Raw genomic sequence first — 27,240 nt, 5'->3', positions numbered from 1 at the left:
AGGCTTCCTCAGCAAAGAGGAGGACTGGCAGTAGTTAGCTCAGGGCCAGTCTTCCTCAAAAAAAATAAATAAATACAATAATATTCTCAGTAGAAAGAAATATTCTGAAAGCCTAGCCATAGAGCCATAGAGTCTAGATCTGGAAAAGACTTCAGAGGTTAGTCAACTTCATTCATTTCCTTTAAGAAGCAAATGAGGTCCCAAAAGGCTGAGGGACTTGCCCAAGGTCATCACAGTGAGAGATAAGTTGTGGGTTATCACTTGCCACAGCTACCTCCTATTCGTAAAAAATATTAAATAAATTCAGATTTATACTGCTAATTTTAATATTTATCAAGCCAGTGATGGAAGTGAATTTTTAATGCAAAATAACTATTTCAGACTCTAAAAGATGGAATAAACTGAGCTTTCAACACTACATAAACCTGTAGGAACCCAATCTACTGTACAGGAGAATAATAGATTCTTAATTGAATCTGTGCTCAGAGTGGAAGAATGATTTTTAAATGGAAAATCTGCAGCGGTGGCGATGAGAAATGAGTTTAGCTAGATGAATGATCATAGGAGAAAGCAAGATAGCAAACCAGGCTGGAAAATAGCTGTAAGAAAAAGATGTCAATAAACCAAATGCAGATTGTTTGTGCCTAGAAGAGTGAACGGTCTCTTGTGTTCTGATCCTTATAGCCTACGATCTCCAGGGTTTCATGTACGTTATTTTTTTTTAATGTAAGTTATACAGCCCAATGGTGATGTTATTAACATATCTAACAAATATTATTGGGAACCTAGGACATGCCATCCAGCATTCTTAGACTTCAGTCGTGCATTCTTCTCAGGCAATACAACAATCATACGCTTTTAGGGCTGGCAGGGAGCCTAGATATAATTCAGTCCAATACCACATTTCAAAGATAAGAAAACTGAGGCCCAGGCAGAGAAGTACCTTGCCCAGGAAGGTCACACAGAGTTAACGGCTCTAATCAGAAAAGTTAAGCATTTTGACAGATTCATGAACTCTTGGGTAGTTCCATCTTCAGCTCTAAGGACCTCAGAGTCACATTTTGTAGCCAGAAGTGCTAATTAAACGAGAGGAATTATGGATTTACTATTTATAGGTAGGAGTGAAGACATTAACTAGGCCATGAAACCTGGGGACACAGAAGGAGATCTTGTCTCCTGAGATTCACATCTTACATTCAACCTTTCTATTTTCCGACAGAACTTGAGCAAATGCGTAGTCTCAGCCTTCCTAGTTCTGGACCTGGAGCTGAGCGCACGTGGGGGGAGGACCGCGGCTGCTGCCGTTCTCTGCATCATGGGATGAGTGGCTAACCCCACTTCTGCCAACGCTGCCCTCACCCAGCAGAAAGGTTAAAACCATCCTTCCAAACACATCAATTACTTCAGAAGAACCTATTTCAAACCATCTTTCTATTATTTTGAGTTTTAACCAATAATAGTCAATATGCTTTCATCGAATTTAAAAGCGAAAAGAAGAAAGGAAACCCACAAAAATGTTTTAAAAAGACATACCACTTGGGTTTGCAGTTATCTCACATTTTTCTTTTTACTGTTCAGAGTGGCTTTCACTGTATTGCCAAAATCAAGTCTCTCTCAGGAGGCCTAGCAGTGCGAACAAAAGCGCTGAAATCAAACAACTTCCAGGTTTTAATCTGTCGGAGACTGTGTGGTACTGAGGAAAGAGTCATTTAACCTCTCTGCATCAGTTCCCACTTCTGTACAATGAGGATAAAACTATGGCGGTACGGTACTTCTCCTGGGTACTGTGTGGATTGCCTAATTAAAGCTAATTAAGCCCCTGGAAAGAACCAGAAAATACTATGTAAATGCTGAGTATTTATGGGCCACTAACAGTCACAAAAATTCCTACAGGACAAGATTCTGTGTAGACAGCAAAATTTCTATTGGTGATTATTAATTACCCATTGCCTACAAAGAAAGCACTGGGTGTTCTGTAACAGGGTGGGAAACAAAACATCACACAACGTCATTCAACAACACCATCTTTATTCAAAAATATATATCTATGAGACATTTCAGAATATACTGCTGCCGCCAATGACAGCCTATACTTCTAAATAAAGTCCTAAATTAATATACAAATTTAAGCTTTAAAAATATTCTTTAAGAAAAAAACAAACAATAAAAACAAAGGAAGATTGAAGACCTTCTGAGGAATATGACCTAAAGGAAAGGTCCTTTGAGGCCTACCGATGCCCTAAGTAAAGAAGAAAAAACACAAAACAAAAACCACCCATCCCGCCCCACCAGATCACTTCATACAGAGGGAAAAACGTTCACTTAAATTAAACAAATGGAGGAAGCACACTTAGAGAGGATGTGGGGAGAAGTCCAATTTAAAAAACAAAAGCATTTCATTTAAAACAACCGAAACTAACTTCCTCACAGGAAGTCCACTAGTAACAGGTGTTAAGAGGCCAACAAATTCATTTACATAATTGCTACAGTTTCATTTCTTGCTCTTGCTGTAAGAATTATGCACCAATTGCTGGTCAAAGACTCAATCAGTTAAAACATAGCAGTGGGCGAAATCCATTATGTTATAACATTTTCATCTAGCTGATCGTATCTACAATATCTACCACACCCTTTTCGTTTGTGGCTACTAACATTTTGCTTCCTTGGTGAAAGCATAGAGAAATGTCCAAGATGGGTCTGTTCAGAAACAAGCTCATAGGCAGGACTAAAGCAGCGCATCATATGGGGAGGGGCATATGTGCGGAAACAGCAAAGACTGGAATTTATCTTGCAATTTTAGTAAAGTTACTGCCCTGGGAGAAAAACTTACACAGAGACTCATTAGTTTAATAATGACAGGACAATAGGCAGTATCAATAAGCAAACAACACACAGACCATATTTGAATCAGAAAAACAGCTTAAATGTTACCAGGTTCTACACAGAATTGAACTGAATACCTGCTACGTGTTCTCACTTCATGGCAGGCAGCCTGAGCTTCTGAAGGGAAGCTTGTTACACTTTTTAAAACATAGGTTATGTTTTAACATGTTTAACATGTAAAATTACAAATAATTGGCTTTTTGGTAATCCTGAAAAGAGCAACTCAAAATAATGGAGATTCTGAAGCCCTTTGCACTGAATTCCTTTTTATAGCTTCTAGATTTCAGCCTCTGGGCTACAATTCCTATTACACTATTGGGGCAAATTGTTTTCTGCCCTTTCCAATGTCAAAAATAAGCCTGCCAAATTAGAATGATTTACAGTTAACAGGCCTAACCTTTACTAAAAGCAAAGTAAAAATCCTCTCTAACTACATTATATAGTCATAATGTCAGCTGGCATGATAATGGAATTAAAACCCCAAACAAGTACCCCCATCTTTCCCCCTTCCCCTGCCCGGTGAGCTGTTCAACCACATCTGAGGCAAAGTACTCCTCCTCCTACGGGCACAGGACACGTGCAGTGGCGTGAACTGATGGACAGACAAGTGCACAGAGCGTCATATGTGCAAGGGAGATATTCAAGTTTAGTCACCATACTGTGGACATGTGCCCACACCGTGAATTAAATGTTAGTGTGTGCCCTACTCCCCTAAAGAAAGGGTCATAGGAACACGCAGGCAGAGCCTGGGCTCTCAGGATGCCTGAGCTTCTGAAAGGGGCCCACCAGCACCATTTCTAACAATCGCCCTCAACCAATTGGGGTCAAAAGATCATGTTTTTAGGAACACGCTCTACGACAGTGGGTGGGACTCTCGACAAGTGCAGCCTGGGAAGGCTGTTTGTAGGAACCTGAAGCAAGTAACTTACTTTCAAGTCGTGCCTGTGATGCCTGTTTCTGTCTCTGGACTGTGACTTTACGTCCCAGACAGCTTCGAATGTCACTGCTAGATTCTCTAGCCTGCTTACGAAAAACGCACCTAACCTTTGACAGTACGTCACTGGAAGTAACGTAAGGGAGGATCGGAGATTTGGCAAACTCTTTATGGCAAAGCTGCTCAACAGCTGGGCTCCAACCTTTGGGGTGGATGAGAGCCAGGAAACCCAACAACTGAGAGCCAGTCCCTCAGTGGACGCCTGGACTAAACTTGAACAAGCCCAGCTCAGAAAAGAGAAGCTGCTTTTATGACAAAATGCTGACATGAGGGACAAGATTCTTCTGAAAGCTTCCAGAAATACACATGATTTTCATAATCTTTTCGGGGTAGAGAGGTAAAAATGGAAAATCAACAGGGGCATGAGAGCACGAAGCAGGAAAGTTTGTATTCTTTCCAAACATGAAGCTAACTGGATCCCACCTGCCACTGTTCCGAATTGTGCTCACCAGGAGAGACCGGAGAGGAGAATCAGTCTGTGGTTTTTTCTTGAGGTTGGGGGCTGGACGGAAAGAGGGATAGAACCAGGGGCTACAAGGTTACTTCCAACCACAAGTTGCCCTCTTCTTTCTGCTGGTACAGATGGCAATCTGGGGCATGACACCTGCCCTAGTCAGTTGAAAACAGGTCACCAGCAGAGGGCAGGGGGGCCAAGCCCCCTGTGACGTTGGGCAGCAATGACAGGTCGGGCAAGCTCTGAATATGAGACTTCAGTTCCTTGCGGACCTGGGTTACCCGAGCAAGCTTCTGTTTATATTCCTAAGGAGACAAAGAGAAGACAATGCAGTCAGGCACAAGGAGCCCAGACAGACGCTCTCGCCCCTTGCTCTCCTTTCTCCCCACCAGATCACCCCTCCCCCATTCAGCTAAACTACAGTGCTAGGGTTTTCAAACTCTCAAAAGGTAAAAAACTTTATGTAAAACAGGAAAGCAGAGTTCAGTACTGGTCATAGTGAATTAAATGGTATTTCACTTAGCACTTGAGATCTGGAAGTAAAAAGTGACATTTTGTATTTGCATTGTCTTTTAATTGGTTCTCATCTATTTGAAAATGCTTTATAAAAATAAAACACAGATGCTTAGGCTTTACAATTATTTTGAGGGTTCCACCTAGACATAGCTAGAAAAATCACTATAAAGCTATACTTTCTGCGTTAAACTTAGAGATTAACCCAGATTTATCATTCTGGCTGACAAGCACTACAGAAGCTCCAAATACCGCACTGCCACTACGTGTGTCCAGGACCTCCTCATTCCATACCGAGTAACTACAGCAAGTCCCTGAGGAGGCCTTCTAGTAGTCTCTCTAAACACGCCAGACTTAGCTTCCATCCAATCACTCCCATGAGAAAGTAAAGCGTGGCACCACACCATCTCCATGACTGCTCAGAGCTCAAGGTCTTCTCAAATGGATTTCTCACAGCTTCCCAACCCCCCATACACAGGCGATGGCCTGCATGGGCCATTTGTTTCCGATTGCCCTCATGCCTGGGGGAATCTCTTTCTTCTCCTGGTCCCAGGGAAGGCCTGTCTCCATTCCTCTGCCCACTTGCTGAGTCCCACCTCTCTCGGAAATCTTTCCTCCTTATCCGGGAGACTGGCCCCCATCTGCACCAGCTCTGGAGTCCTCCTGTGCACTGAGTGTGCATCTGAGCCCCAGGCTGCTCTTAGGTGCTCTCTCCATATGAGTTAGCCTTCTACATTCTTCTAAAATATGACTCCCCTGATGACTGGAACTGGGTATACTTTTTTCTTTCTTCAGCTCCCAGCAAAAGGTCCTCTTGGTAAATCTCTATGGAATGACAACCCTGGGCCATGTGAGGTTTGGGGTTTATGGCCCCCTTGAGGCCGTTCTTTTTTCTCTAGCTGTGGCACCCTGCTCGGTATTTCTGCAGGACAAGGTTCCTGAGGCTGGGCCCTTGCTGACTAAAGCCCCCAACAGAACACACGGGGCTGAGACTCAAAGCCCTGGGTCTAGTTCCGGCTCTGACGCTAACTTGCTGTGTGCATGTGGACATGTTCCCTCTCTTCCTTCATCCTCACCTTCCTTATCTGAAAATGAAGGAAATGGACCACCCATAAGATTTTTCTTCCAGTGCTAGAGATTCCTTCATGCCAGACACGTTACACACACCTGGAGAGGCAGAGGGTTTGAGGGCACAAGCTTAAGCACTCTTGGGAGGAGTGATAAGACAGGAAATAAGTTAAATGAAAACACTTAGTTCAAGTTATGAAGACAAAGTCCCAGAAAGGAGTGGGAGAAGGGACTTGGGGATCCAGGCAGGGAGCCTCTACCCCAGCATTACTGCAGGCAGCCAGCCTTTCACCCGAAATGAGGGCTGCTCGGACAGGCCATCAGATGAAGAGCCAGGAAGGAAGCAAGCTCGCCTCGCATCTCATTTCCTGCCTATGTAGACTTCACCCCTAAAACATGACTTGTGTAAATGATCAATAATGACTCTCCTAATCAAACTAGCAAGCTTCAGGAGGCCAGGCCCATCTGCCTCACCCAGCACCCACCATGCCTAGCAGTGCGCTGTAAACAGGTGTCCAACACAGCTGCCCAATGAATTAACAAGAGGTAAACAACACATAACGTTACGTATAAGTACCCCACATTAAGTAATCATTACCTTTCATTCTTGAAACTGAAAACTAATCTCAAATGTGAGGATCTAAAATGTCAAAGTTCCCTGCCTTTCCCTCTACGAATGTTTTTCTTCTTTGGTTTTATAGACTTCATCAGAAATTAATAGAGGAGACCAATTCTCTATTACTGGACATGGACTCATTTAATAACTTCTCCTGAATTCCAAGTACAAAAAGGATAAAATAGTTACCCCTTGCTCCCTGCCCAAATCCGAGAGATGAAAGCCACCTCGATCGGAGCCAACCGCTCTCGGCACCACAGAGTACTTCAATGAAGGAATCACTCAGAACAGACTGAAAGTCACCGAGGCTCTCGTGAGGCAAGCTGGGGTCAGAATCTAAGGCTCCTCACCCTTGGGTGACCCTCAGACTAACTCAGCAAGCCCATCCGAGGTTAAAAAGGAAGGTGGATGATCTGATTAGACACCGCCTTGAGTTCTAAGAACTCTCTCCCAGGAAATCTTGGAAAAAAAAAAAAAAGATCTCATTTTGTTCTTGTTTGGGGGCGGGGTTAGTAGTAGCTTAGCATTCTAAACATCACCAAAGAAACTTCACTTTAATCAAAGGAAATATGTTCCACATCAAAGTGCTCTCTTCAAGGCCACTCTGAAAGCTGATGGATCCTGCCCACACCTCCTCACACCACTGTGTGACCCTTTCCAGAGGATTTCTATTTTCAGAGCAGGTGCATGAGCATAGGAGGAGGGCATCACCATAGAAAGGACAAGAGTGAGACTGTCACTGAAAAAGATTAACAACATACGGGCTGCAAGACACAGGGCAATATACAGAAGTCAACTGCTTTCTTATATACCAGCAATGAACAAGTGGAAGTGGAAATTAAAACAAATAACCATTTACATTAGCACCAAAACAATGAAATACTTAGACATAAATCTAAGAAAACATATACAAGTTCTATATGAGGAAAACCACAAAGCTCTGATGAACAAACAAAGAGCTAAATAAACATTTGGATGTTCCATGTTCATGTACAGGAAGACTCAATATTGTTAAGATGTCAGTTCTTCCCAACTTGACCTACAGATCCAACGCAATCTCAGTCAAAATTGCAGCAAGTCATTTTGTGGATATAGACAAAGTGATTCTAAAGTTCACATGAAGAGGCAAAAGACTCAGAATAGTCAACATAATACTGACGGAGAACAAAGTCAGACACTACTTGACTCCAAGGCTTACTGCAAAGCTACAGTAATCAAGATGGTGTGGTATTGGCAAAAGAAGAGAAAAAGAGATCAATGCAATGACAGAGCCCGGAAATAGACCCACATAAACACAGTCAATTGATCTTTGACAAAAGAGCAAAGGCAATACAATGGAGAAAAGACAGTATTTTCAACAAATAGTATGGGAACAACAGGACATTCACATGCAAAAAAACAAATCTAGGGGGTCTGGCCTGGTGGCACGGCGGTTAAGTTTGCAGCTCCGCTTCTGCAGCCCAGGGTTGGTTCAGATCCCAGGCGTGGACCATACCACTTATCAAGCCATGCTGTAGCAGGCATCCCACACAGAAAAAAATAGAGGAAGATGGGCACAGATGTTAGCTCAGGACCAATCTTCCACAGCAAAAAGAGGAGGATTGGCAGCGGATGTTAGATCAGGGCTAGTCTTCCTAAAAAAAATACCAAACTACATAAAGACCTTACACCCTCTACAAAAATTAACTCAAAATTACAATGGAGAAAAGATAGTATTTTCAACAAATGGTACAGGAACAACGGGACATCCACATGCAAAAAAAAAAAATCTAGATAAAGACCTTACACTCTACAAAAATCAACTCAAAATGAATCACAGACCTAAAGTAAAATGGAAAACTATAAAATTCCTAGAAGATAATATAGGAGAAAATCTAGAGGATGTATGGTTTGGTGGTGACTTTTTATTTATTTATTTATTTAAGATTTTTTTCCCCCTTTTCTCTCCAAAGCCCCCCGTACATAGTTGTATATTTTTAGTTGTGCAACCTTCTAGTTGTGGGTCCATCTAGTTGTGGCATGTGGGATGCCGCCTCAGCATGGCTTGATGAGCGGCGCCATGTCCGCGCCCAGGATCCGAACTGGCGAAACCCTGGACTGCCAAAGCGGAGTGCGCAAACTTAACCACTTGGCCACGAGGCTGGCCCCTGTTCATGACGTTTTAGATACAACGCCAAAGGCATGATCCATGAAAGAACTGATAAGCTGGATGTCACTCAAATTAAAAATTTCTGCTCTATGAAAGTCACTGTCAAGAGAATGAAAAGACAAGCCACAGATTGAGAGAAAATGTTTGCAAAAGACAGCAAGTGTCATCAGGGAGATGCGAAGTAAAACAGTTAGATACCACCACACACCTATTTGAATGGCCAAAATCCAAAATACTGACCACACCAAATGCTGAGGAGGATGTGGAGCAATAGGATCTCTCATCCACTGCTGGTGGGAGTGCAAAATAGTACAGCCACTTTGAAAGATAGTTTGGCAGTTTCTTATAAAACTAAATATACTCTTACTATATACCATCCAGCAATCATGCTTACTGATATTTACTCAAATGAGTAGAAAACTTAAGTCCACACAAAAACCTGCATATACATGTTTATAGCAGCTTTATGCATAACTGCCAAAACTTGGAAGTAACCAAGACGTCCTTCAGTAGATGAATGGATAAACTGTGGTACATTCAAATAACAGAGTATTATTCAGCTCTAAAAAAAAATGAGCTATCAAGCCATGAAAAGACATGGAGGAGCCTTAAATGCACATTACTAAGTGACAGAAGCCAACTGTATGAGTCCAACTATACTACATTTTGGAAAAGGTAAAACTATAGAAACAGGGGTTGGCAGGGGGGATGAACAGGTGGAGCGCAGAGGATTTTCAGGGTAGTGAAAATACCATAATGATGGATACTTGTCATTATATATGTTCAAACCCACAGAATATACAACACCAAGAGTGAACCCTAATATAAACTATGGACTTTGAGTGATTATGATGTGTTAGTGTAAGCTCATCAATGGTAACAAATGTACCACTCTGGTGGTGGATGTTGATAATGGGGAAAGACCATGCATGTGTGGGGGCAGAGGGTACAATGGAAATCTCTGTATGTTCCTCTCAATTTTGCTGTGTACCTAAAACTGCTCTAAAAAATAGCTTTTAAAAAAACGACCTATGAGCCAAGAGGTTTAAATACATCAGCAAGGGTGACTAGGTATGTACCCTGAATACTCAAATATAGGTAAAGATTGTTTTTAAAACTGTTAACACATGTGCCTGCTTAATGGGGAGAGTTGAATGACCTAGCTTAATACCTTGAGGAGAGAATAGCAGGTCAGAATTCAGGGCAAGCTCTGATTAGGTCAAAGTGAAGTTACAATAACTTTACAGTCCGCTAAATAGATCCAGTAACTGAATCTGATCTCCCACCTTTCCTTTTTTGGAAAAAATAGATTCAGCTTTTCCAAATGAAGTCATCTATAAATGTTGCCATCGACCAAAATAATTAAGAGTGAATCCAAACAACACTATCCCCAAACACAACTCCAGGCTTCAGCTGCGTCCCAGTTCTCGCCTTCTTATGCTCCCTAGTCAGGCCATGCCTCCCTCAGCAGCCGTCTTTCCAGTTATTCTCTTTGGTTCTGGACAAGTGAAGGAGACAGGCCTCAGGCAAATCCAAAAATCTTTTTTCTCAACCTACCAGCCTACCTTCTGGCAAAAGTGTTTTCCACAAGCTCTGTTGCTACAAGGTTTCAAATCGTGTTCTCAGCCACTCTTGCTCTCAGAAGAAATCCAGGCTTCTTTTCATGATACTACTAAGACCACCTTAAATGTGATGAGACCCATTCAAATTCTTTTATTTAAGTGTGCTCTTTAATATACCAAGTACCACTCAGGTAGAGAAATGGTATGGCAAGGTGGTCACATGCTCCTTGTTGAAAATACTTTACCCTTGCAATAGAGGCCTGAGCCTTTAATCTGACACGCCATGCTGTCTGGTACAGGGATTCGAGAGATCAGGCCCTGCACAATTCACACGGGCAGGATGACACTGCTGAGGTGCTCCTGCTCACCAACCTTCCCCCCCACCGGCTGATTCATCCCAACCACAGCTCACATGGCTCTCTTTGCATGTCTTGTCTTCAGACACTTGCCTTTCCTCCACTACCAATCTTAAGCAAGAGAAGATGAGGCAAACACCCAAGTTTTCCTCTCCTGCTCCGCAAAATTTACACCGGGGCGGTGGCAGAGGTGAGGGGTGGAGTTGAATCCTCCATTTGGCTATACGCACCAACTGCAGCAAATCCCACCTCATCCCAGAGGGGCCATGGAGAGCCATGAAACACCTAATCAGACTTGCCGCTGCTACCCTGTTTCAGGATCCCTGAGGAGAGGAGATGGAGGAGAAGCGGGCACCTGGGATAAAGCCGCCTGCGTTTATGTGACTGCCAGGAAGTGTTTAAAATGTAGATGGTAAGGCCGAATGTGCAGTTCCTAGATAATGCCTAGGATTTACGCTCCTAGTAAGCTTTGCAACCTCACCTCATGGATTCTCCAAACTCGCAGGAGAAAATGTGTCCAACATCCCCCTGCTGCCTGTGGATACAGCTGACAGCGTGAACACGGACCATCACGGAGCACCAAGACAACTGGCTGAAGGGAGCAAGGCTTGCACATTCTTTGCCTTTTTTGGTTAGAGCTGTAAGCCAGACCTGACAAGCTGCAGATAAGCTCTGGGATAAGAGGGTTAGAAATGGCAGGGGCTGACACTGCAATGACCTTTCTACAGGAATTTCATCTTCAAAACAAACAAAATTATAAGCTCTTCCTCTAGCAATGCATGTAAGAAATGCTGATCAAAATGTAAACATTGTTAAACCTATTTTTTCTTGCCAGGAAGTATTTACACAAGAAAAATTATGTTAGAAATAACACCACAGGCAAGGGCTTAACTTGATGAGACAAGAGTTCCAGTATCAAGACTCATGTTTTCCTTTATCCTGTCCTGTTGTGCTGTAGGACATATGGTATATAAAAATCACCCACTGCTTGGCTACTCCCAATTAAGAGTCATAAAGGGTTATTACGCAGGGCGCAGTTTACGAAGGGCTCTGTTTTAAAGGTGAGCTGCCACGCTGAATTTAAGTCAAAGAGCTGCTTCATCACATGGAGGTTGAGAGCTGGGCAGAAAAGGGAAGCTGACCCTCACCCTAACATTAACACTCCACCCCCTCATCGCGCCAGCAGGCTTACCTCTCACCAGCAAGGCCCACAGGATCGACACTGAGAAATCACAGCCTCTACTTAAACCACGAGGAATTAATTAACAATTTCTCTCTCTCTCCCATTTACTTTTTAAGGAAAACAAAATATATAAATATTTGGACTGAAAATAAGAATGTTGCTTTTAATGTTTCTGGGAACAAAAATCCATCGGTGACCTGTACCTCTCTCCCAGCCAGCTCCAGGCTTCTATATGACTTAGTAGAAGCTGCAACATTTCAAAACGAGACATTCTGGGGTGTCGCAGCAGGGCTGGAGGTGCTGAGTAAGATGCTGGGGAAGATACAAAGAAAAGAGGAAGTTGTGGCTCCAATCCCAGTGCTCAGCGCCTCTCAGCTCCATTGCCAAAACCAGTAATAAAGGTACACACAAAGTAATTCCCAGAAGGGAAAACAACAAAAATGGCTCTAATTTGAGGAATGTTCTCAGGGCAATCCAAGCATCCACTGGAGGAGTCAAATGGTAATGGGCTTCTTAAGCTTCAAATCATACCACAGAGTATTTTCAGGGTCCTTCTTTCTCCCCAGAGCACCCTCTACACAAAAGGTTTAAGTGAGCTTCTATTGCCACAACAAAAACCCCCTTCTGACAGAGATCTGCAGAAGGGAAGAAGAATAAGAAGTTAGTGTCTAAGGATCAGCCCAGTGGCATAGTGCTTAAGTCCATGCGCTCCGCTTCAGGAGCCCGGGGTTCACGGCTTCAGATCCCGGGCACTGACCTGGCACCGCTCATCAAGCCATGCTGTGGCGGCATCCCACTGACAAAAACCAGTGGAAAACTGGCATGAATTTTAGCTCAACGACAATCTCCCCCAAGCAAAAAGAGGAAGATTGGCAACAGATGGTAGCTCAGGGCCAACCTTGCTCATACACACACAAAAAGTTAGTGTCTACACGTAACTAAACTAATAAAAATGAAACTAACAAAAATAAAACCAATTTTAGGACTGGGCAAATTTTCAAACCCTAATGTAATTATAAAGCTAAAAATTTACAATTTAACAGATCTCCATAAAATGCTTTAAAAAGATACTTATTTAAAAATAGACCTGGGTCCTTCAAAAATGCTTACATTTATGCAATGGGTCCCTCATCATATAAAACCAGGTAAAATCAAAATACTAAAGTACAAGAACTATTTACTATTTCTAATTAGTTCTTTTTTTTTTAAGTTAACCGTCAAAAATGTAAGCTTTATACAAATAACAAAGCCCCCACAAACTGGCTTCCTTAACAACCATTTTAAGAGAAAACCAGGTTATTGTTGCTGTGCAGACAAACATCAAAGCTGCAGACCTTTCCATTGTTTCTCTTTTTGAGCCAAATCCTGGTGGAGTCAAGCATTTCAGGAGGGCAGCTGAGAAGCAAAGGGCAGAAAGGAAAAGAAGAGTTTTCACACAAAATAATTTTAAGCAATGTTTATTATAATTTTAAGTGCTAGAGGGTCTGCCTGGGGCCTGGCAGCCTGTAGGATACTGCACTGCATTTGGATACAGCCCTCTCTACCATCAATAAAAAGACTTCAAATCCTTTCCATTAGCAAACAAAAAGGGAAGGAAATAACATTTCCTGGCTCCTCCAAAAGACTGACAGCATATCACCCTCCCTCCCAGCACAGGGAAGTCACCGTGGTAGAAGAGAAAAAAAAGAGTCAGAAAATCCAAGTTCAAATCCTGCAGTGTGACACACGACTTCACCTCGCTGGGCTCAGTGTCCTCACATATAAGAGAAGAAGGGAAATAATGCCTATGCCATGGGGCAGTTACAAGATTTGAATGAGACCAGGCACTCGCTCCACTGTTCAAAGCGAATTAGCAGATCTAAGGGGGAAAAAGGACAATCACACTTCTCACCTTCTATTAGTTTATGAGCAATAGTTAATCTTCCTGATTTATATGTTAAGAAAAGACATGTAGAATTGAAGAAAAAGAGAATTACTAATGGGATACAAAATCCTTCCTTCCACAAACCAATGAGCATGTCCTGAAAATTTAGCACATTTATCAGAAGCTGGCTTGAGAAAATGAAAGGGCCCTTGACTGGGGGGGGAAAGTCACAGAATTTTGTACCTAGGTGACACCATAGTCTAACTCCATCAACCTGAAGGCCAAGAGAGAGGAAGGAATTTGTCTAAAGAGTAAAGCCTTGATCTCACGGGAACATCTTCCATCTCGAAGGAGTCCCCATCAAAGATATGCCCTGACCTAGCCTGGAGATGGAGCGAGCTGCAGCGGTACCTGCCACCTGAAATCAGGATGCTGTGCCAACCATCAGGATGGGGTCGGGAATGAAAGAGGGACAACATAGACATGATTTTATGGTCTGGTCAGGGAAATAACCAAATAACCAAATAATACATGAACAGAATGACAAACTATGTGATGCTCTGAAGGAAAAAGATAGGAAGTTATGACAGTATACATGGGAGGAGGAGTGGAGAGACCTGGCTTTCTGGGTAGCAGGTCTCAGGGAAATACTGTTTGACTTGGGATATAAACGAATGGGAACCACCTAGCTAAGTATAACTGGTGGGAAGTAAAGGGAGGAAAGGGTTCTAGGCAGAGGGAACAGCACATGTAAAGCCAGAGATAACAGAAGGCCAGCACAGACAAAAGGCAACGGGACCTGTAAAAGATATGGCTGATGAGATCAGCAGGGGCCAAGTTATGGCCGGGGGTGGGGGGGGGGGGGGGTCGTACATGCAAGGATTTGGGCCTATATAGTAGGAGCAATGAGAAGCCATTTAAATGTTTAAGCAGGGGAATGACATGCTCAGAGCTGCATTTTGAAACATCAAAGGGCTGCCACGTGAAGAATGGATTACAGGACAGAAGAACAAATGCAGATGGATCAGCAATGAGGCTATTGCAGGGGACCAGGTGAGAGATGATGAGAGTATGAACTAAGGCGGTAGAAGTAGAGACAGAGACAAAGAGAAGGAGGACAGATTCAAGAAAAATTGAGGAGATAAAAATCACAATGGCTTGGCGACTACTCCAATGTGGAAGACAGGTGAGGGAAGGTCATCTGGCAGAGGCACAGCAGAGGAGCTGAGGGAGAGACTGGGACAAGGGGAGGCTGACCTGACCGATGTGGGAGGTGGAAAAAATGGGAGAGAGCCAGCACTGATGGCCTAGTGGTTACAGTTCAGTGCTCTCACTGCTTCAGAGGCCCGGGTTCAGTTCCCAGTTGCAGAACCACACCACCCGTTTGTCAGTAACCATGCTGTGGTGGCGGCTCACAAAAACTAGAAACACTTACAACTAGAATATACAAGTATGTCCTGGGGCTTTGGGGGCAGGGGGCAGGGGAGGGAGAGGAAGATTGGCAATAGATGTTAGCTCAGGGCAAATCTTTCCCTACAAGAAAAGAGAAAAGGAGAGAAACACGAAATGAGGTCTAGTGTTTGGTTCTGATGAAGGGTAATGTCATTCTCCAAAGCAGGGAAAGAGAAGGAAAGGAAAGGTGAGAAGGAAGAAGACCGTCTGTTTTGTCCATATGAAGCTTGAAGTGTCTGTGGAAATAAGATACATGGGTCTGAAGTTCAACAAAGGGTCTGGGCTAAAGACTTAACCATCAGCATGCAGGGGCAGCTGAAGCCACTTTAAGGATGTCACTCAAGGAAAAGGTCCAGAATGAGAAGAAGCCTAAAGGAATACCAACCTTTACAGCACAGGAATGAAGAAAAGCTTAAAGGACAAAAAAATAGACTAAAACCATCAAAGGGTGGTATACAGAAACAAGAGAAGGAAAACACACAAAGGGTAACAAATAGTATTAAATGCTACAGAGAGGGCCAAAAAGAAAAAGGGAGATGAGAGACAGAAACTGAGAGGATCTTCTGGCTTTTGAGATATGACCACTGGTGGGGCACTCCTCCGTGGAATGTAGATATGCATGCCAAGCTACAACAGGTTAAGAAGCAGAGGCAGGAAAGGAAAACAGGATATGGTGGTAGTTAGACAGGGACAGTGGTAGTGGTGTGGGAGGTGTGTTCATGTGTTTATGACTTTTTAAAAAAAAAATATTTGAGAGGCAAAGCATGCTACCTACTGAGAAGGACACCTTCAAGCAGTCTATTAGAGACTTGCGGAGAAAGGAAAATAAACTGGCCCTAAAGGCCCTGGTGATATGCAAAGACAGACACTAACAACTTCAGGTTAGACAAGTGTTGAAACCTGTTTACCCCAGGTGAGGGAAAAACTGTTATTTTATAAACGAAAAAACACAAGGCTGCAAGGACCACTGCCTCAACAGAGAAAATCAGAAAGAGCCTGGAATGGGCATTGCAGATCCTCATCAGTGAATCACAAGTGAGGTATATGATACCTTTATAGGAATAACTCCTAGTAAGTCTATGCCCCACAGAATAAACACTGTGGGAAAATAAAAAGATTCAAAAAAGCACCAAATAATCATATGAGACATCAGGAAGAAGTGGGATGTGTCCACTCATAATCACTATCCAGACCCCAAGAATGCTCAGAAGGCTACCAGTAAATTTTTGTTGAGTTAAAATTTGCAAAGTTATTCTGCTTAAAATTCTCAAAGTACTTAATGACTGGATTAAAGCAAGAGAGCTGTCCATACTTTTTCCTAAAGATGCTTAAAGGATATGAATAAAGAAGAGAATAAGGAGGCTTGCAAAATCATAATGAGAACCGGCTGGCACCATCACTTCTTCACCTAAAGCATGACACACCTTTGGGAGCTCATGGACTTGGTTTGCAAAGGTTTTTTTTGGTAAGGAAGATTCACACCCTGAGCTAATATCCATTGCCAATCCTCCTCATTTTTTTTTTTTTCCTTGGCTTGAGGAAGATTAGCGCTGAGCTAATACCTGTGCCAATTTTCCTCTGCTTTGTATGTGGGATGCCTCCACAGCATGGCTAATGAATGGAGCAGGTCCTCACCAGTGATCTGAACCTGCGAACCCGGGCCCCTGAAGCAGAACACATGGAACTTTAACCACTCAGCCACGGGGCCGGCCCCCTGCAAGGGTTTCATTTTGACTCCTGAGTATAACCAAGAACATTTTTGCCCTAACCACAGAAAAAGACTCTTTCTGATCTTATTTCAAGTCCCACAATTTCTATATAGAGAGAAACAAAGTCAGAGATGTAACTTCCAAGATTGCAAAGTATACCACAATCCAATTTTACTTTCTTCAAAAATCACAACTTGAAGTGAGAGGAGAAGGCCCACCTTAACAGTAGTAGGAAGGTTCATACAGATCAAAATAGATCTTTGCTCAAAATAACATGTACGCATTGGGGCAAACAGACACTTAGACGCTAGAGCTTAAGTTTCTGTAATCTGAATCCTGCTCTCAAAGTTATATTCTTAAGACAATGTTAAAATAAGAAGTAGCTGCTCTTTTCCTGCAGCTGTTTCAAATGTAAACAGCTAACTAAAGCCCAGAAGAAAGCCCTATTTGTCTAACTAAACTATTCAATATTTAGTCCTTCAGAAAGCAAAGATTAATCCTTAACTTGGAGATGCATATGTCTTCTACCTGTCTGTCTATCTATAAAATTCAATGAAGTTCAACCCAACATACGGTCTCTGAACTCCAAATTACTCACAGAACCACACAAGTCAAGCAAAGTCCCCACCTACTGGAGGGAAACATGGGGGAACAAAGGCTCCCATATCAAAGCAGGAATGAAAAAGCAGTGAACAAGCACGGCCTGCTATGTGGGGAAGGATGAGTACAGGCCCCCCAGGACCACTTGACCAGTGTAAGCAGACTGACCTTCTCAACAACTGTTCTAATAGCCCATGGTGCTGACAGCACTGCCAGCCAGGGGAAGAAAGAATTACATGCTAAGGAAGGGCAGTGAGTGTAGAGGACTGGTGGGCAGGTGGGGCCAGGTTAGGCAAGGCCGTGAGAGGCAACCCTAGGCAGGGCCTCTCAGTTCCCAGGGGAGCACAGCAGAGCATCACCAGCGTCAGAAGGTCACGCTTCTGGTACTCAGTGGCATCATCTGTGACCCTGACCTGCTCATATAAACCCTGAGCTTTGTTTTCTCATCTAAAATGAGGATTAGATCACCTGCTCCCATCTGCCCTTACTATAATGGCTTTGATCATTATGGGGAAAGGGGAGGACTTACTCCAAAGTTGACAAAAAAGCTATCTCCACCTACTGAAATGAATGCTTCTAACCATCTGCAGCCTGCAGGGAGGTGGAGAACACTGCCAAAAACAACAGACAGCCATCAGTTTGGTTTAGTACCCCTCAACTATAGCCAAAGAATTTCTCAAGGTGTTATAACCAAATTACAGAGTCACAAGGCAATGCTGGATTCTGGGCCATCTCCCCCTTCCCAGCTGTGTTGTCTTTAGTAGAAGGCACTACTCCTGAGTATTCATTACAGCCAGGGAGGGGGTGCCAAACTGGGGAGAAACAGCAGCGGCCCTAAGTTCAACGAGCCAATTTCTCCATGCACACACCCCACCCCACCCTCCCGAGCAAGAGCATGCATAGTTACAGCGAGGAGGGTACTTAGAACCTTGGTGGCAGAGTGGGCTCTCTCAAAATTTAGAAGGTTTTCTTGGAGGCCATTCTGGAAAGCTTCAGCCAACTATTTTAATCCCCACACACAAGATGTCTTTTCTCTAAAACAAGATTCTTGGGGATTGCCGAAATGATTCAACTTTGGCTACTGTTCTGTGTAGGATGTCTTCCTGCAGTTGATCTTATGGAATCAAATTTAAAAGAAATAAAACAACAACAAACAAAACACATACCTGATGGAAAGTTACCAAATGTCTGCCTTGGATTCTATTCCTGGTCTGCAGCTAACTCCATTCTCTGGGTCTGAGTTTCTTCACCAATTTGGAAGTCAGACTACACAATCTCTAAGGTTCTGTCCAGCTCAATAATCCTGTTAATGATTTTATCTAGACATCTAGGTGTCTCCGTGCCACTTCACTTTGAAGAGAGAAGGCAGCTGTCATGACAGTGCCCCGGGGACTTTGTTGAGTGCACACACATAGGCACTACTTGCTTATACCTTCTAGAGGTGGGGGTATACATTGCCTATCGAAAGACAGCATGTACTACTGCCCTCTACTGTGATTCCCTGATACCTATGGCACCTAAACAGGGCCTTTGTAATGTCAAGTGCATCAGTAAGTGGTACTTTAGCACGCTTTTTTATATTCTGCAACAGGAATTAAAGACGATCTAAATAGGGGCCAGCCCGGTGGCGCAGCGGTTAAGTTCGCACGTTCCGCTTCTTGGCGGCCTAGGGTTCACTGGTTTGGATTCCGGGTGCGGACATGGCACTGCTTGGCAAAAGCCATGCTGTGGTAGGCACCCCACATATAAAGCAGAGGAAGATGGGCACAGATGTTAGCTCAGGGCCAGTCTTCCTTGGCAAAAAGGGGAGGATTGGCAGTAGTTAGCTCAGGGCTAATCTTCCTCAAAAAAATATTAAAATTAAAAAAATTAAAAATAAAAATAAATAAATACATAAAAAATCAAAAAAAAAAAAAAGAAGATCTAAATAAATGGAAAGAAATCCCATGTTCATGGACTGGAAGACTTAAGATGGTTAAGATAGCAATAGTCCCCAAAGCAATCTACAGATTTAATGCAATTCCTATTATAATTCCAGTGACCTTTTTCGTAGAAATAGAAGAGCTGATCCTCAAATTCACATGGAATTGCAAGAGGCCTCAGATAGCCAAAACAATGTTGAAAAAGAACGAAGTTTGAGGACTCACATTTTCCAATCTTAAAACTTAATATGAAGCTACAGTGATCAAAATAGCATGACACCAGCATAGGATAGACATATAGATCAATGGAATAGAACGGGGAGTCCAGAAACAAATCCATACATCTCTGGCCAATTGATTTTTGAAAAAAGTACCAAGCATTCAGTGGGAGACAAGAACAGTCTCTTCAACAAATGGTGCTGGGACAACTGGATATCTACAGGCAAAGAATAAAGTTGGTCCCCCATCTCATACCATATATAAAAATTAACTCAAAATGTACTAATGATCTAAATATAAAAGCTAAAACTATAACCCTAGAAGAATACAGGAGCAAATCTTTACAACCTGAAATTTGGGAATGGATTCTTAAATGTGACATCTAAACACAAGCAACAAAAGAAAAAACAGACCTTGGAACTCATCAAAACTAAAAATTTATATGCTTCAAAGAGCATTATTAAGAAAGTGAAAAGACACAGAATTGGAGAAAATACTTGCAAATCATGTTATCTGATAAAAGTCTAGTATCTAGAATAGATAAAGAACTCATAATTCAACAACAAAAAAAAACCCAATTCAAAAATGGGCAAAGAATTTGAGTAGACATTTCTCATAAAAGATAACGCAAATGGCCAATGAGCACATGCAAAGATGCTCAATGATTAATCATGAGGGAAATGCAAATCAAAATCACAATGAGATACCACTTCACATCCACTAGGATGGCTAGAATTTAAAACAGTCAGGCAGTAATGAGTGTTGGCGAGGATGTGGAGAAACTGGAAGCCTCATACATTGCTGGTAGGAATGTAAAATGGTGTACCCACTGTGGGAAAGAGTTTGGTGATTCTTCAAAAAGTTAAACATAGAAGTACCACATGACCCAGGAATTCCATTCCTAGGCGTACACATAACCAAGAGAAATAAAAACATATGTCCACACAAAAACTTGTACACAGGTGTTTACAGCAGCATTATTCATAATGGCCAAAAGGTAGAAACCACCCAGGTGTCCATCAACAGATGAATGAATAGACAAATTGTTGCATATCCATGCCATGGACAATTCAGCCATAAAAAGGAATGAAGGGGCTGGCCCAGTGGTGCAGCAGTTAAGTTCACACGTTCCGCTTCTCGGCGGCCCAGGGTTTGCCAGTTCGGATCCCGGGTGTGGACATGGCACTGCTTGGCATGCCATGCCATGGTAGGCATCCCACATATAAAGTAGAGGAAGATGGGCACAGATGTTAGCTCAGGGCCAGGCTTCCTCAGCAAAAAGAGGAGGACTGGCATTAGTTAGCTCAGGGCTAATCTTCCTCAAAAAAAAAAAAAAAAAGGACTGAAGTACTGATACATGCTACAACGTGGATGAACCTCAAAAACATTACACTTAAGTGAAAGAAGCCAGACACAATTATATGAAATATCCAGCATAGGCAAATCCACAGAGACAAAAAGCAGACTGGTGCTTGCCAGGGGCAGGGAGGAGGGGGGCATCAGGAGTGACTGGTTAATGGGTATGTAGTTTTCTTTAAATGAAATGTTTCAGAGTCTGATGTATGTGGTGGGTGCACAATACTGTGAATGTACTAAACACCACTGAAATGTGTAGAACTTTAAAACGGCTACTTTTAGTTCTATAAATTCCACCTCAATTAAAAAGATACCTGCAGATAGGAACACATTTCCCCAGAGCTATTCCCTGGTTAGCATATAATCTGTGTGTGTACCATGTGGCATGTGTACCACACAGGACTGTCTCCTTTCAGTTTTAGATTGCTGACAGACAAAAAACATAATATGAATGAAAATAACTGATATGTTAAGGTGGTAAAATTGTGAGTACTTGCCCCTTTTTAATTTTTTCCTTCAATGCTTGTACAAATAGATTCCCCCCTCTCTCTCTCTTTCACCTGCCCTGATCACTCAATCACTCAGACAGCACCCACCCACATCATGCTTTATCCAAACTGATGAGACAGGAACTCTGTCTAACCCATGCTGATTACAGCTCTTAAGCTTCCAGCAGTCGCCAGGGTAACAGGCACCTCTGTCAACCAGAAACAAACCTTCCCTTTGCCCTAAGAACTGAAGTTCAGAGGTTGTTCTGGTACTTTCCCCTTCACCTTTCTGTATTAACCTTCTATGTTCTCCACGTTCCTTAACCGCTAGGCTGCTATCTGTTTCTTCAACATGCCTTCTTTTGCATTTCTGGGTTTTCTCAAGTTCATGATAAAAGCATTACAAACAGATTTTAAGCAGCTCTCCCTCTAACCCTCCCTGGAGTTTGAGGGAAAGGTGGTAGGCCAATGTCAACCATAACACCCAGAAGTAAAAGGAAAAAAAATCATTTCAAAATGAATCATGATTCTACTTAAAGGAAAAAAAGAAAAGGAGCACAAAGGAGCAAACCCACAGGAATTTCTATCAAATAGTCACTTTTCTTTACAACCAATAATTAAATCAGATTCGTCAACCACTTTTCACGCAACCTAAAAAAAATTCTTCATAGGAAAAGATTACATCAAGTGATGAATTCCACTCGCAGAACAAATATCTAGTGAGGAACAAGTATGGTCCTGGCACTGTAAGAGCAGTCAAAGAGCACACAGTCTATCGAACTCTGGAAGACCCACTGAAGGCACTGTGGTGTTCAGAAACTGCCTATGCATTTGACAATCCCCTTATGTTTTCAACAAACTTATAATGTTATATTAACATTTTTAATTATTTCTTGGTCTATTTCAACTTAGACATGAGTTAGTAATTCCCCCTACTTATAACATTTCTCACATCCTATTTTAACTCCTTGTTTGCTACAGTTTCTCCCCAAGCAGACTGTAGGCTCCTAGAGGGAGCAGGGTACATACATCTCCTGACTGGCGTGGGCTCTGTTGACGTCATGAATGAAAAAGCAGCTCCATAAAGAGTGGAGAACTGAATTCCCACTGCTGGGCTCTGGACCTCCCTCCCACGCCTTCTGTCCTTTGTCTTTCTTCACACATCTGTCTGTTCCCCATTTATAAATATATTTCTCTTCTTCAATTGCTACTTCCTTTTACAAAAAGGCTTTATTGCCTGTTGGGAAGTTTGGACTTAACCTTAAACCACAATCCGAACTGCCAACTGTCTCCTTCATCTGCATTATACACAATCCCTCAGTTTGGTTTTCTGTTCACCTATGCTGTTTATGCCAGAGTATGACTTCCTTGAGGACAGAAACTCAATCTCTTTCTGTGAGCTATAACTTCCCTCTCCTATATCCCAGAGTCTAAATCATCCTGGGCTCTTAATCATACCAATCCCTATCCCAAAGTTCAGAAGACACTGAGAAATCTAACATAAAATTCTCAAGTGTTATGTAAAGGAAAACTTAAAAAAAAAAAAAAAAAGAAAAAAACCTTTGTATTAACAAACAAGAACTCTGGGAAGAAAACAGACTCTCAAGCAAGTAATGACATTTCCAGAGTTATAAGAATTCTATGTATTCATACACTCAAGGCAACAAAAGGACTAAAAAGTAAAAGCAGATTTCATTACCATTCTGATGTGGCAGTTTTAAAACAAGAAATGGTAGTGTTAAAAAAAAAAAAAGGTATACTTTACGTACTGCCCTCGTGAATAAGACACTTTTGGAGGATTTGTAAGAATTCATAGTAATAACGCAACTGTCAAGTGGCATATACTTAGGAAGTTTTACCATCACCATAAGGATATAACGGAATAAGACCAGCCTATTATGGGATATGAGAGAAAAACCTTAGATCCTGGAGAGCAGACTGTTCACATTTTTAGCAAATAAATAAAGATAAATAAATGGATAAATAACTAAAGCCATCTCTCAACATCTTATGTTGTATCTAGTCATTTGCTTTTTTAAATGCAGCAAATTTAGCTCCCTTTTTACAATAAATGGTTTTGCTCAAGAGGCTGAGAGACACGGTTTGGGGTAAGAACCTTTAGTTCAGAATCTGTACTTTCCAGTGGTGGGACCCTCCTGTTCTGATTCTTAAGCAATGGAATTCCAATGTCCAGATGACTGGAAGAATTTGGACCGAAAAGCTACAGAAAAGACTCAAATCTCTGAGCCACCTCTCTTCCTTAATGACCTCTCGTGGCATCCAGCCAACCCCTGGTTCGACAGAAACCAGAATGATCCCCCAAGAAATACAGGGAGGAAAGTGCAACCGTGAGGAAGTGAAACAAACAGTTAATCCACTCACCAACCCAATCTCCTTCTCAAAGACTCTGTCCTCTATGGTAGCTTGCCACATTCCACCCAACAGCAGCTGCTCATGATAATCAATGCCTGACAGATCAGAGAAAGCCCTTAATGTGTCGCCAAGGGCCAGTTCAACAGATGGCATGGTGACTTACAACCAGAATCATTAATTACACTCTCTTATTAGTCCCCGGGCACAGTGCTGAAAATGCTTCCTCAGTGAAAGATGAGCATTTCAGATAAATGACCGTCTGGTACTGCCTGTGAAATTCCCTTTAGGATTTCTGGTCAGTGTTGATTTCTAAAGCTAAACCATACTATTTTTACAGTTATTTGCCATCTACCAATTTCAAGCTGGCTAGGAATGTGAAGTTCCTACTACCACTGCCCATCATAGCTCCTATAATCATTGCAGGTAAGGATATGGTAAAAAGAGCCCCCTTAAGTCAGTTGACTGTGTTGTAAGGCAAACACTGTAATGTCAGCCACAGGGCTGGCTCAACTTTCCCTTCCTCTGTGCCAGAGAACATGTTCCTGGGTGCAGGGCAGTGGGGTGGGGTCTAGGTAGAAGACACACTATCCCCTCCTCCCTTATCTACTCTGCTGTTTTGTTTTGTTTTTCTGTGTGTGAGGAAGATTGGCCCTGAGCTAACATCTGTTGCCAGTCTTCCTCTTTTTGCTTGAGGAAGATTGTCACTGAGCTAACATCTGAGCCAAACTTCCTCCATTTTTTGTATGTGGGTTGCCACCACAGCCTAACTTGAAGAGCGGTGCACAGGTCTGTGCCTGGAATCCAAAACCAAGAACCCTGGGCTGCCGAAGTGAACTTAACCACTATGCCACTGGGCTGGCCCCCTCTGCTGTTTCTTTTAATATGGGATTGGTTCTCTAACTCAAAACTGCCCTCCCCTCCCAAAACACTGGCTGCAACTGCTCTCTGTCTCTTTTAAGAAAAGGGCAAACACTACTGAAAAGGAAGCCTAGCAGCTTGAGGCAAGCAAAAGTCCCCAGGTATCCACACTGCTGGCTCTGCTAGCCCAAGGGACTAAGCACTGGGGTTAAACCACCACGCACTTAATTAAAAAGCCAAACAAATGCAGGGTTAGAAACCAGTTCTGAAGCCCCTTCCCAAGGTCACTGAGACTAATGTGAACTCAGGGTAGAAATTAGTTCCTTCTCACAGTTTGAGAACTGGGTTCCACAAACATTACTGTGAAATTTTAGAACTGACTGCAGACAGAGCTTGGAGGCAGACTATTGACTGGACTTCACATGGATACGAGTCAGAAATACAGCTCATATAATCCCGAAATTTTTAAGCATTTCCCAAATACTACAGAATAAACACTGTTTGGTTTCACCGACTTCCTGTTCTTTTTGTACCTCAACCTACAAATTGTTTTTTTAATGTGAGTTCAAACTAAAGCAAGGTTAAGATCCTAAATGCTGTGATTTAAGAGTTGTTTCGTACATTCCAATTTGTTCTTTCTCGGACGTATAAAAACACGACTTCAATTTTCAACTAGATTCAAATAATTACAATAACTGATGGATGTTCTCATCTCATAAATTTCTTAAAAGACAAAAATGTGTTAGTAAAGGCATAATAAAAATCTCCTCATGTGGGCTACAGGAAGGGAAACATGGGAAGTCTGGGTCTGCCCTGCAATGTACTCACTTCTAGTTTTTTCTCCTTTTCTGACAAAACATCTTTCTGGTTCTGGGTGTACTCCACCAACATCCGAGCCAGCTGGCGCCGGTCTTCCAGTTCTGCCGCCAGGCGCCCGTTATATTCTGCTAGCAACAGACATGCTTCATCTACTGTTTTTGAAAGACGTTCAGCTGCCTCTTTGTCTAAGTACAAATGAGACCAAAAAATAGAGACAATATACAAATCACACAGGCACGATCACAAACATTTCTGGGGGAGGTTAACAGCTTCTGTCCTAATGTACAAAGTCCAAGAATAAGCCAGAATCTGTGGATGAACAATGGACTGGCTCATCGAGAACTCCAAAGGCACTCACTGCTGTCAACAAGACAGGACATTTCTGAATCACCTGGAGTGAGGCAATTGTACAAGGAGGGGAACCTGGCAAAGGATTTCTAAATGTTTATTCCTGCAAAAGCTCTACAAATAAAACAAACAGAAAGATATTTAAGGTCAGATGTGAAATAATTTCTCTTTGCCTCTGAGAATTTCAAAAGTGCTCCCATTCAAATTATTTCATTATGTATTCTTTGCACATTCCTCTGAAATACAAAGCAAGCACTCATTACTTGAGTGTGAAAACTAAAACAAAAAAAACTATACAACACGTTTGATATCATGTGGTTGGCTGAGGAGCTGGGGACTCAAGCCAGGTCTCTAAATCAGACCTATAGGACTCTACCTCTTAAACTATGGAAGCCTGGAAACTGGGGATGAGCTCTCTCCTTTCGTTCAGCAAAACAGAGGGTCTAATAAGAACAGAGGCTTTCAAATGCTTCTGAACATGACCCGCAGTAAGAAATATACCTTATATAAATACATACGAAACTAAAAGCAACAAAAGCGTCATAAAACAATCCTTATCCTAACATGTGCAAAGTGTTCTACTCCTATTCCATTAAGAGAAATATGTTGGTCATTACCAGACCAATTTCATGTCCAATTAATGGGTTGCAACTCATTGTTTAGAAAAAACCTGTGCTGAGGTATCTACATATAAGAACGAGTATTCTTGGAAAGAAGTGGTGAACAAGGCTTAACATTAGGAAATGAGAGGATGAGATAAAATGACAATTCGTATTTAAATTAATTGATATAATTAATTACACATGGGTGGTGGTGCGATTAGAACTTTATATATGTATATCTCATTTTAAAAAGGCCTTTAAGGATCAAGAGTAGATGCGTGCTTTCAAACAAAGTGCACCAGAAACTCCAGTAGTTCTGTGGGACAAACTAAAAGTGAGTTACACAGTGATATAGATATGATGTCCCTATGATTACAGGTTGTCAGAGGCGAGAGACCTCAGCATTCTAACAGGTAATTCAGAATTCAGAATTCCCAACAGTTTCTCTGTTTGGCAAAATGTCTGGCATTTAGATGTCTTCCTAATGTGAACGCTGGGAGATGAACTGCTGAGGGATTCCAAATTAGGTCTGATACCAAAGATCAGGCACTTCTGTCCTCTTCTGGGATACGGAAACAAATAGATGTTCTTGGTGAAGGAGATGGAGTGAGCCAAACAGAATACAAAAGAAAGAGATGACCTCAGTCAGAGAGGGTAAACAGGACAGCAAACCTATTCCTCTACATGGCGTTACAGTCTGGGAACAAGCTGCTGGGGTGGTTAGCTGGGTTTTAGCTTTGTCATTGCCTGACTATATGATTTTTTAAAAAATGGTTAATTCATTGAGATGTTTGAGTGTGTGTGGCAAAAAAAATTAGTGTTTTCCTTGCCGTTCAAGGTTTTTAAAAAATC

General features: G+C 42.2%; 1 protein-coding gene across 1 annotated transcript in view; it reads right to left on the bottom strand.

Moving 5' to 3' along the window:
* Positions 1–2,011: 2,011 nt before the first annotated feature.
* The window catches only part of RPRD1B (regulation of nuclear pre-mRNA domain containing 1B), a 52,428-nt gene continuing 27,199 nt past the window's right edge, over positions 2,012–27,240 (bottom strand). The window contains exons 6-7 of the mRNA XM_046678355.1: positions 25,448–25,623; positions 2,012–4,636 (exon numbers count right to left, since the gene is read on the bottom strand). Of these exons, the coding sequence (XP_046534311.1) occupies positions 4,487–4,636; positions 25,448–25,623 (326 nt within the window). The 3' untranslated portion in view covers positions 2,012–4,486. The remainder of the gene's footprint in view (positions 4,637–25,447; positions 25,624–27,240) is intronic.

The sequence above is a fragment of the Equus quagga genome, chromosome 12 (genome assembly GCF_021613505.1).
Source record: "Equus quagga isolate Etosha38 chromosome 12, UCLA_HA_Equagga_1.0, whole genome shotgun sequence".
NCBI lineage: Eukaryota > Metazoa > Chordata > Mammalia > Perissodactyla > Equidae > Equus > Equus quagga.
This window is presented reverse-complemented; position numbering and strand designations above follow the sequence as displayed.